Genomic DNA, 11,841 nt, shown 5'->3' with positions numbered 1-11,841 from the left:
CTACATTTAGGCTTCAATTATGGCAACATCTTCATTAATGTTTTTCCCATACTGAAATGCTCTATATTGTGTACCAAATAAAGTCCATCCTCCCTGGCACAGCATATATAGGCCCCTCCCAACCCAGCAGTTTTTGTTTCTAAATCTTTTCAGCTTCATCTATACTGCCCTACACCTCTTCTTCCCTAGATAACCTCACCTATTCCATTTACATACCACACTCCAAGGCAACATATATTTCCATCCCTAGTTCATTGAATAGGCAATGAGTCATTGCTTAGGGTCCACTCAAAGTCATCTCTCTATGACTTTTCCTGATCCTCTACAGAAAGAAGGGATAATTTAATCACTGTGAATCAGACTGTGGTCCTACACTGCTTAATATCTTCCCTTATTATGAGTTACCACATTGTTCTATTTTAAGTATATATATTTACATGTCCTTTCTTCCTGGTATCCCTTGAGGATTATGCTTAGCTCAACTTTTTATTCTTTATGCATAAAACATAGTAGGTTCTCTCCTCTCACACTCATTTGTCATTGCTTTTTTCTCTCCAAACCTGCTATGCTCCCAGAAAAGTCAAATAAAAAAAGAGAAATAAAGTGTAAGTAATAACCATTGAAAATTCTGGGCACTGTGAGAGTAAAATAAACCTAGGCAGGGGGAGGTGACCACAGGTTAAGTGTATGCCCTCATATCCAAAGGTTGGATTAAGGGAGCCTGGCCTATATCAAAAGTAGTTTCAAGTGTCCATGACTAAAGAATGACTGATGGCTACGGCACTGTTTCAAGATCATAAAGAGGAGGAGGAATATTTTTAAAGGACTAATACCACCTAATCACCATCCAAAACTCCTTCTTTCAACACATATTTACTGAGGGCCTACTATAAACCAGTCAGTCACTGTTCTGAGCAATGGGGGTGGATAGATGAACAAGGTCTTTGCTCTTACAGATCTTATATTCTAATAAGGGAGACACGTATACATAATGCAGTGTATACAGAAAAATACAGTACAGTTAAAGGGGGGAGGGGGGTGGTTGCTACTTCAGAGAGTGTTCAAGAAAAGACCTTCTAAAAAAGGATAACACTTCACTAGGCCCTAATGGAACAAAGCAGAGTCACAAGCAGATATCAACAGAAAGCATCTTGGAGGCAGATGGAAAAGCAAATGGGAAGAAGGAACAACTGAATGGGGTTTGGCATATTCAAGGAACAGTGTATCTGTGGCACAGTAACTGAAGGAGAGGGGTAGGAAATTAAATCTTAACTCATATTAGGTAAAATAATACGATTAACTGAAAAAGAGTGATTACAGGTAATTTTAACCATATACAATTTCTGTCCTATAAGCTGACTTAGACCCTAAAACTATTTTAAATAAATATAGCATCATCCTACAAAATAACAGAATAAGTTACTAGTTGATGATAAAGAAAGTAAGGTCAATATTCATATCCCACTGACAATTTCCCAATGTCCATATCGAGTCTGATCTTAAATCCAACTTCAGTGTCTTGACCTCTGCACGGGCCAAATGCACAATTCAGCATCTCCCTTCCCCATGCTAAGTTAAGCTGCATTTGGTCTACTGCTAAACTGAGGGCAGGACCTTTGATTCTCATTTGAATTTTTAAAGGCATGCCCACCGTCTTACAGTGGGTATTTCATACCCATTTTAATGTACAGAACTACCTTTTTTCCCTCAATCACTTAAACTAAAATTCTTAACATGCATTTTTATCCCACTCCTACACAACGACCTAATTGTAAAATTTTGCCCTTTCTTACTGTGCTCTCTCATACCTCGTTCTTCTCTATCTGTACTGCCATCATTAAGTTTGGACTATGAGAGCTTCCTAAATGATTTCTCTCTCTTTACCTTTAACAATACAGAGTACTCATGACTGCTAGACTGATTGTTTTTACAAAACAAGATTCTTTCATCATTTTGCCCTTCTATTCTTGCATGGATCTACAATGTAAAGTCTCAACTTTGCCTTAGTTTTCAAGATTCTCAAAAATCCACAGGATCAATTACAATAATCTTTTCCAAAAGCAAAGCTCTCCATTCCTAGTAGGATGAACCCTCACCATTCCTGAAAACAATCTGACTTCCATATTTCCCAAGTGTCATCAAGACTGACCATATGATTTCTAAAGACAATCTCAATTTTAAGAGTAATTTACATATGAAAAGTCCCAATAAAGAAAGATGGAGTGAAGTCTCCTTAGGAAAAAAAGAGGAAAGCAGAAAAACACCTTCTGATTAGAAAAAGGATTTTAAATTTTCACATTACTAATATTGATAAATAACTAAAACATTTCATTGAATTCCAGTTTACAGAGTGCTTTTATTTTAGAGGTGAAAAAATTGAGGATCTCAGATAATCTAAGTGACTTGTCCAATGTCCCATTTAACTAAAACGAAGAAGCAGAGGCTTCCAAGGACTCAAAATCCCATGCCTACACCCTGGCCTTCCCTGCCCTCTCTAACTATATAAGAAACAGATTAAAATATTTACTGTTAAAATATTAAAGTACCTGGATGTTTAGATATGAACCACAGCACATTATGCAAACCAAGTATCTGTTCAAAGAATGCACACAGGGATGCCACTCCAGTGCTGAAATCCTCCAATGGTATGAAATCAGGTAAGCTCAAAACTCTTCAGATAAACAAAGCCTTTCAAAATTTGACTTCTAATTACACCAAAGTATTTTAAAATATTACTCTAATGATAACTTGTAGGGACTCTGCCCTCACTGCTACATTTAAGTAGAAGAGTAGCAAACAAAATGGGGATATCAAAGGTGAAGACATGTATTACCAATTTTGAAATATAAAAGCTGCTTGTGAAATACTGAGTTTTGCACTAAAAAAAGGTATTACTGAATTAAAACATTAAAATATAACTTGGAATTAGACTGCTTGGATTTGAGCTCTGGTTCTACGAACTTGCTAACAATTTAACCTCCCTGGGGCTCATTTCTGCAAAATGTGGATAATAATATCTTATAAGTTTGTTGTACAAATTAAATGAGAGGATGTGAAGCACTCACCGCTATGCCTAAAACACGGTAAAAGATCATATATATTCTAATCGTTAACTGTTCGAACAACATAGATTAAGACGGGAATGCTAATTTCTGGCTCCTTCTCAAATCCTACTGTTCCGTAACAATTAGCTGAAGAGGTTAAAAATGGTTCATTCACAATGAAGAATACCAATTATTCATTTGCACTTTGGAGAGCTCCAGGAAGTCAGGTGGTTGGCAAAATCTGTACGTCATCTGCTCTTCATTTGCTCATACAGGCTGTGTTCAGTCACCCTGAATAAAGTCTAACTCACAGCAGATGATCAATATTTTTTGGAGAAATACTGGAATGAATGTGAACGTCTGGCAATAACATCCTCAGAGTCTATCATAGGACTGACTCACCTAGTTCTTCCTCCCTTAGCTACCACTCTGACCTAAATTCTGATTTTAGCTTCCATCATTGGGCCATAATCTAAGAACTCCCATAAAAGCGGAACAACTATAGAAGGATAATCAGTTGGAGATACATGGTGCCTTTGGCAGTCCCAAAGCTGTATGTAAAAGGACATGGTGAAGGACAATGCATCAGTATGTATGACATCAAGCACAAAAATTAGAAGCTCTTCTGCCTTTCTTCTTAAAAAACAAAAAAGAAAACCCCCAAAAACAAACAAACGAAAAAACCTCTCTATCTCTTGATGCTGAATCAATTTGCAACACTGTAACTCACCTGTTTTTTCAGTTATATCTGAATCAGGGGTGCCTGCCCTGCTAACTTCCCCTTCAGCATTCTCCTCTTCAGCACTAAGAGAAATTGGTGAAGAAGGGCCAGGCAGGGAGGGTTGAGGGGTTGCTTCGGGCGCTTCCTCAATCTTATTCCTTTTCTCAAAGCGAAAACGGTCCAGGTTGAAAAGATTCATATTGGTAGAAACCACCACCTCGTGGGGATGGGAGCTTTAAATGAACTATCTGCAGGGAGAAAATAAAAAGAGAAAAAAGAGGCCATGAAATCAATATAAAATACAAAGCCACAGCAGTTCATTCCGAAGGCAATTAAGAGCCCGCAAACATGCCAGTGGCTCAGGATGACTATTATGGCAGCGCCTCATTGTTAGGCCACAACAATCAGGTGGACAGTGGTATCCTTTTAAAATTTTCCATTGCTCTTTTCACTGCCCTTCGTTTCCCCCCCCCCCCACCCCGCCCCTCCTTCCTCGAACCACACGCTGACCCTCGTGCAACCTCCTCTTACCCCAGCACGCGCAGGCACGTTCCCCACGCTAACCCCCTGCGGGCGGCGCGCCCGCCCACAGTGAGAGGCTCCCTGCACTACGATGTTTCCCTGCCTCGAAAAAGGACGTGCCAGGGCCCGTGCCTCGACACTGCGGGGACACAAAGGGGCCAAAGCAGGGGAGCGGCGGAGGCCTTGCTGGCGGGCACCCGCCCGGAAGTTGACGCGGCGCGATCCCAGCTGAGAGGAAGCTGATAGGATCAAGAAAACACAGGGAAGGTTCAGAAGTGGAGAGTGTTCTGCGGCACCTCTTTTAACGCTCGCTTGCTCGCTGTCATTCTTTCCTTAGTACTTACGGTCTGGCAGCCTCGGTGCACTGTAACAAAGGTTGAAAAGCGAAAATAATTCCTGGCGTGGAGCGACGGTAGCCGGGCCGGGACCTTCTAAAACGGAACGGAGAAGCCTAATGAGCGCGTAGTGATGACGCAACACGCAGCCTAGGCTTTTCTCTTCCCCAGCGACGTGTGAGTGGAAAATGTCTAGGCGCGCGCTGTTGTCATGGTAGCTAATACCCGCCTCTTTGCCCTCGGAGCTTGCTTGCGGCCTGTTTCTTCAGGTTAGCCAGAAAGTTGTTAAATAGAACAATAATAAATAGCACAATGACAATATATAGCCTAATAAGAATATTTAATATAATATATGATATAATCTATAGTATTTACATAATATGTCGACAGTGTAACACCATTGTTCTAAAGCCTTTACGTATAATCTCAAGAAGGCTGTTTTTATAAAATAAGGACACTGAGGCCTACAGATGTTAAGTAGCTAATTTAGTAAAGAGGAAAACCTAGGTATGTTGAGCTTCAAAGCATATGAACTGCCTCCGCACTGTTGGCTGGATTGTTCCTAGAGTGGAATATGACAATTCCCATATCTTAATGGAAATATTACGTTAAGAATATTTCCTCCCTTTGGTTCTAACATTAAACAGGCAATTTTCTGAGTCGTAATTTGATCCACTGGTTGGCATTTACCTTGAAGAAGAATTACTACAAGTAATTATTCTGCCAAATACATTGGTCACTGTAAACTCAAATTAGCACTCTGTTTATAAATCAGTGTTTTGGATTGCAGAACACGAACCCACAATTTTATCACGTGGGCACGCTTATAAAATTAAATGTATAGGCCCATAAAATTAAGGATCAACGACTAAACAATTGGGATTTCCATTGTACCTATCTTTACTAAACCATGAAATGCCCTAGATTTATGCATGCATGTTAAATTATGTGATCAAAGGATACATCAACTTATAAATAGTAAAGTATTTTTGGTGTTGAAAAATATTTGCTTTAAGATCTGCTCCCTTAGCCACTTTCAAGTATGCAATACAGTATCATTAACTGTAGTCACCATGCTGTACGTGTAATAGAAAAAAAGGAATAATTGCTTTATATTCAGAAAGATCTAGCATTGAAAATGGATTCCATTAGCTGAATGACTTTGAGCAAATTGTATATAACATCTCTAAGTCTCACTTTCCCCATCTTTTAATTGTGGTTGATGATACTGTTGACCTCTTAGGGCAATTTTCTGCAGCAGTCCTAACTCCTTGACATTTTGTAGAGCTGGGACAAGAGTGGAAATGGAGACCCACATACCATATATCTAAATATTTAAACATTATAAATACAAGAGCTAACAAAATGTAAAATTATAATATGTTCGTTCTGTCATCCTATTTTGAAAATGACCTGGAAAGCAAGGCTGAATTTAGAATTCCTATGTGTCAGAATGTGGGAGATTCAAAGAGCATTGGTTGGCACATGTATCCTGCCTTCCCTGTGTCACCTCCTCCCACTTAGTTTGATACCATTGGAGACCTTGTGTTCATGCATATGGACACCCACCTCAAATGTCCAAGTCTGACCCTGCCTAGGGTTGGCATATTTTTTAAAATGTATGCTGTGTTAAATTTGAATTTTAGATAAACAACGAATACTTTTTTAGTATAATTATGTCCCATGCAATATTTGGAACTTATTCATACTAAACAGTTATGTGTTGTTTGTCCAAATTCAAATTTAACAAAGTATCCTGTATTAAATTTGGCAAACCTACTCCCACCCCACTGCTCCATCACCTCTCTGACCTAGGGGCCTTTTTGCTACATGTTGGGTCTAAGGATATAGATACTAGAAGCACTATTGGCCCTCAGCAGAAAAGACCTGGGGGTCTAAATCACTGTTAGCCATTTTGGAGCCTTATGAGCAGAGAATTTTGAGAGCCAGGTACTCAAAAGCATTCCCCCCTGCCCCAGGAACTGACTTTATTATTTTAACAAACCTGTATGTTTATTTTAAGGAGTAAAATATTCATTAGGTATGTGACTTTTGCTGAAGTTTTTGGTTCATTCTCACTGACTATGGTCCTGACTATTTAATTATTTTTTTATGTTTATTTTTTTTAAACTTTTTAAAATTTTTGATTGAAGTATTGTTGATTTATAATGTGCATTAGTTTCCGGTGTACAGCAAAGTGGTTCAGTTATACGTATGTGTGTGTATATATATATATATATATATATATATATATTCTTTTTCAGATTCTTTTCCCTTATAGGTTATTACAAAATGTGGAGTATAGTTTTCTGTGCTATGCAGTAGGTCCTTGCTGGTTATCTATTTATATGTAGATTTATATGTATGTATATATATATAATGAAATATTACTCAGCCATAAAAAAGAATGAAATAATGCCATTTACAGCAACATGGATGGACCTAGAGAGTATCATACTAAGTAAAGTAAGCCAGAGAAAGACAAATATCATATGATATCACTTATGTGTGGAATCTAAAAAAAGAATGATATGATACAAAAGAACTTATATATGAAACAGATCCACAGATGTAGAAAACAAACTTTGGTAACTTATGGTTACCAAAGCAGAAAGATAGGGGGAGGGGTAAATTAGGAGTTTGGGATTAATGTATACACACTACTATCAAAAGCATTTTTTAAATATCAAGGCACAGGTTCTGAGTGAACATCTCCCTCACCGATTCCTTGCCCTTTGGGACTGGATGTAGCTGAAAAAGAGCCAGTAAAACACTAGGTCTAGTATAGGAAGCATTCTCTCCCAGTTCTAAGTGTGGGGTGGTTCTGCAGCATTCATTGACCTGGGAGAATTACAATGATGATCCAAGATTGGGAGTTTGATTGATGATGGATCAAAAGATTAAGAGAGTATATAACAAAGTAACACAGACTGCCATAACGAAGTACCACAGACTGGGTGGCTTGCACAACAGAAGTTTATTTTCTTACAGCTCTGAAGGCTAGAAGTCCATTTCAAGGTGTTGGCAGTGTTGGTTTCTTCTGAAGATCATGAGGGAAGGATCTGCTCTAAGCCTCTCACTTTGGCTTATAGATGGCTGTCTTTTCCCCAACTTTACATAGTCTTCCGTCTGTACTTGTCTGTGTACAAGTTTCCTTTTTTAGGAAGGACACATCCTATTGGATTAGGGCCCACTTAATGACCATACTTTAACTTAATTACCTTTAGATAGGTTTAAAGAGCCTATCTCCAAGTGTAGTCACATTCTGAGATACTGGGGGTTAGAATTTCAACATATGAATTTGGTGTGGGGGGAGGGGGATGGAGACACAATGTATCTCGTAACAGGCACAAGAGAGTGGAAGGACTCTCTATTTGGACCTGAAATCTTCTAGAATGATAGCAGGAGTTGGGGCTGAAAACCAGTCCTCTGATTTTTCTTCCTTCTGACCCTAAATATGGTCATTCTCCAAAGTTCAGTCTTTGGTCCTTTGCTTGTCTCACTCTGCTCTCTCCCAGAGTGGTCTGATTATGGTGGTGACTAATTTGTCAAATCTTACTCAACTATAGACTTAAAAGAAGTTAATCTTACTGTTTATAAATTATAACTCAGTAAACATAACAATTTAAAAAAAGTGACTGTAAACATTTAGTCATTGATATGGAAGAAAAATTTGAAAACCACCTTCTCTCCTAGAATGCATAGGAAAAAAATAAAGAGATGAAATCAATAAGATTTAAAGAAGTGATATATACAGGAGTCAGAAGACTGAGAAACAACCTCTGATTAATTAATATAATCAAAGAAAATGACCAGAATAAATACTGAAAAATATAATAGAAAATGTTCAGGAGTTTTCATTAGTCTGCAAGTGAAAGAGTGCATTGGGTTCAAGACAGCAGCAATTAAAAGAGACTATCTACTAAAAATATCCTAAAGAATTCTTTTTTAATTTCAAGAATTAAAAACGACATCTTGCAAGCATTTTTTTTTCCACCATAAAACCCCCTACAGCCTACAAAGGGACAAAAAATATCAGTCAAAAACTTGTTCATTAAACTAAATGCCTGAAGGTAATTATGCAATATCTACAAAGATTTGAGGGAAAAGATTGGGACTCAGTAATTTTCTAGATCACATATATATTATTAATTTCTGCAAGAAAAAAATTTCAAATTTTATTTCTTGGGAATACATCTTCCTTAAAATGTTCCTAAAGACATAAATCCAGCTGACAGGGTAAAAAAATGAAGGTTTCAAGAATGGACAATTCACGGTATAAAAGTATTCTGTTAAGACTAAAGATAGTTAGGACTTAATAATTATAAATATGGTGTACTAGTCCACTTTTTGTTGCATAACCACTACAAAATTTTAGTTGCATAAAACAATAAGCTTGATTGGCTAATGTGGCTCAACTTCAGGCTACAATAACTGTCTGCACATAGTACATACTCAGTAAATACTTGTTGAGTGAGTTAAAGATATTAATAACTAGACCAAATGTCTAAGCATACAGATAACCAGAAATAAATTTTAGAATAAGCTGAGTATCTTCAAAATGATACATGCTATGGAAGAACAACATGAACCAGAGTTTACAAATCTCAGGAAAGAAGTGACATACCTCAAGAAAGGAAGAGAAGTAAAAGAAAAAAAAAATTAGAAAGGTAGATTAAACTGGTTGTAACACATAGATAAACAAACATAACAGATAATGCCTTAAGAGAAATAGAGGGTGAAAAGGATTAAAAAAATTAAAACTAAAAATATAAAGGCAAATATATTTCAAGAGAAAATAATGAATATTGAAGATAAACAAAGAAGATCCAAAATAATTATAGTTGAAGTCACTACAGAAGGAAACCAAAGCAAAGGTGTGGAAGAAATAACTCAAAACTATAATTCAAAAAACATTTCCTGAAAATTACAAGGATTTGAAACTATGTATTGAGAGAGTACATCATTTACCTAAGAATATCAACCCAGATGGCCAACACCAAGACATATTCTAGTAAAATTTAGACTTTAAAGAAAAATTTTAAATATTCCTTGAACATTTAGACAGAAGCAAGCAAGTGACCTATAAGGGAAAGAAAATTATATTATAGACACACTTTTAACAACAAGTCTTCATGCCAGAAGAAAATGGAGTATTGTATTTAGGATGCTCATGGAAATAAAATGTGCCCCAAGAATTTTATATTCAGCAAAAGTGCCTTTCAAATATAAAGACACAGATAAGCTATCAATGTCATGCCAGAACTCTGTGGATATTGCTCTCTTGAGCATTCCTGAAGAATCTATTAGAAAATGAGCTTCATAAAACCAAACTGTCAATAGAGACAATGAAGTGAGGACAGATATCAAGCACTAACTACATGGTTATTTATAGAACAAAGACAATATGAAGTTTCAAAGGCAAAGAGTATAGTATTTAATGGCTGTATGATCTGTCAATGCTTACCTCTTAAAATGGGGAGAGAATGGTAGGAACATATGAAAAAAATACTTTTTTAGCTTTTTAGTAATTGTATTGCAGTAAGTGTATTAGTATTAGACTGTTATGTGTATATTATTGGGTAAAGCAAATGAATAACTCTATCATTTCCTGTTTCTTTGAGAACCAGAATCCTCAAGTAGAAGAAAGGCGCTAAATGTGTTAGAGGTTAGAGTGCAAATCCTAGAGTGCAGAGTGGTCCTTTATTTGAACTGAAAATATCTGTAGGAACTTATGAGGTTTGATACACACTATATATATATATAAATGCATTCTATGTGGGTTTCCTATTTGTGTTCACTGGAAAGGCCTAGGAACTGATTAGGCTAATACATATCCCTACCTCCAAGACTGTGGTCTTGAAATATCATTTACCACTAAAGGAAACCAGGACTTTTTGGAAAAGGGACAGATTCCAGTCTGGGACAGGAAATGTACGGAATGAGCCTGCAATGTCTTCATATACCAAAAAGCAAGGAAATTATCAAAGACCACTAACATCATGTCGAAAAGATTCAAGAGTCAACTTGAAGAGGCTCCTACTACAGGCCAAAGATGGTGCAATTTGAACTTCAATAAGATATAAAAATTGCAATTATTTGAAAGCCATTAAATAAATCTATGAGTTTTTTCTGATATTAAAAAATACTGGTTATCTTTAGAGAATGAAAGGAGACAATTATCATGAAAACTAAAAAGTATGGGAAAAGAATCATGCTTTTATCCTGCCTTTTCTCTATAAAGGTCTCTACTAAGTAATCAAATAATGATTGAAGGAAAGTGTCTCTTTATAAAAGTATTCGAACTAGTAAATGAGAAAGAAATGATAAAATTGAATCACTGCGTAAGCCTGGCCGAAATTTCCGACCTACAAAATCATAAGATATAATAAAATGGCTAACCACTAAATTTGGGGGTGGATTTGTTATGCAGTAATAGATAACTGGAACATATCCAAGCATTTTCCTGCATTTTTGTCTTAAATGTACTGATTCTCTCAGTTAGAACTAAAAGGTTCCTTATTTTCCCTTCTTAAAATACCAAGATTCAGAAACTGTCTAGAAATCATAGGCTCATTTCTTATTCACCTCAAGTTTGGAGTAGCTGAGTCCAAAAGTCAGCACTTGATAGATTTTGTTTACGTGTTGTCACGTTTTTCTCTCTGCCTTCTTTGCCAGAAGAATTATTTCCCACAGTAGTATATAATTCTTCTTTCTCAGTAATGTAAATGAGATTAAAGGCACCTCTTCTTTAGAAATATATACTTAGTCATAGAAAGGCATTATCATTTCTAATTTGTATTAAAATGCTTTTTTTGGGGGGAGGGATAAAATACAGATTTTATTTGGTTTCATCTTAACTACATTCGTTCTATCTACATTTTATTGCCCACTCATTGCTCCATGTCAGTTCAATTCTATTCTATTTTAACTTGAGATATACACGCAATATAATGCTAGGCACTTTCACTCAAAAACATTTTCTGATCTTGTCACCAGCTAAATTATCTTTTTATGGATTTCAAGTTTCCTGTAATGAGTTAGGGATTTTAAGCTCCTATTTTTTTTTTTTACATCTTTATTGGAGTATAATTGCTTTACAATGGTGTGTTAGTTTCTGCTTTATAACAAAGTGAATCAGTTATACATATACATATGTTCCCATATCTCCTCCCTCTTGCGTCTCCCTCCCTCCCACCCTCCCCCACCCCTCTAGGTG

The 11,841-nt window shown here is 36.6% G+C and overlaps 1 protein-coding gene across 2 annotated transcripts in view; it reads right to left on the bottom strand.

Annotated features, from left to right (window-relative positions):
* Positions 1-4,522, bottom strand: part of SMARCAD1 (SNF2 related chromatin remodeling ATPase with DExD box 1) — a 70,518-nt gene extending 65,996 nt beyond the window's left edge. The window contains exons 1-2 of one of the 2 annotated variants that reach the window (XM_007450022.1): positions 4,297-4,522; positions 3,775-4,013 (exon numbers count right to left, since the gene is read on the bottom strand). In XM_007450022.1, coding sequence (XP_007450084.1) covers positions 3,775-3,964 — 190 coding nt within the window. In that variant the 5' untranslated portion in view covers positions 3,965-4,013; positions 4,297-4,522. Of the gene's footprint in view, positions 1-3,774; positions 4,014-4,296 lie in introns of those variants that run through there. The other variant, XM_007450023.1, reaches the window with a different exon arrangement.
* Between the last annotated feature and the right edge of the window lie 7,319 nt (positions 4,523-11,841).

This window comes from Lipotes vexillifer, unplaced genomic scaffold, assembly GCF_000442215.2.
Source record: "Lipotes vexillifer unplaced genomic scaffold, Lipotes_vexillifer_v1.1 scaffold178, whole genome shotgun sequence".
In the NCBI taxonomy this organism is placed as follows: Eukaryota; Metazoa; Chordata; class Mammalia; order Artiodactyla; family Lipotidae; genus Lipotes; species Lipotes vexillifer.
This window is presented reverse-complemented; position numbering and strand designations above follow the sequence as displayed.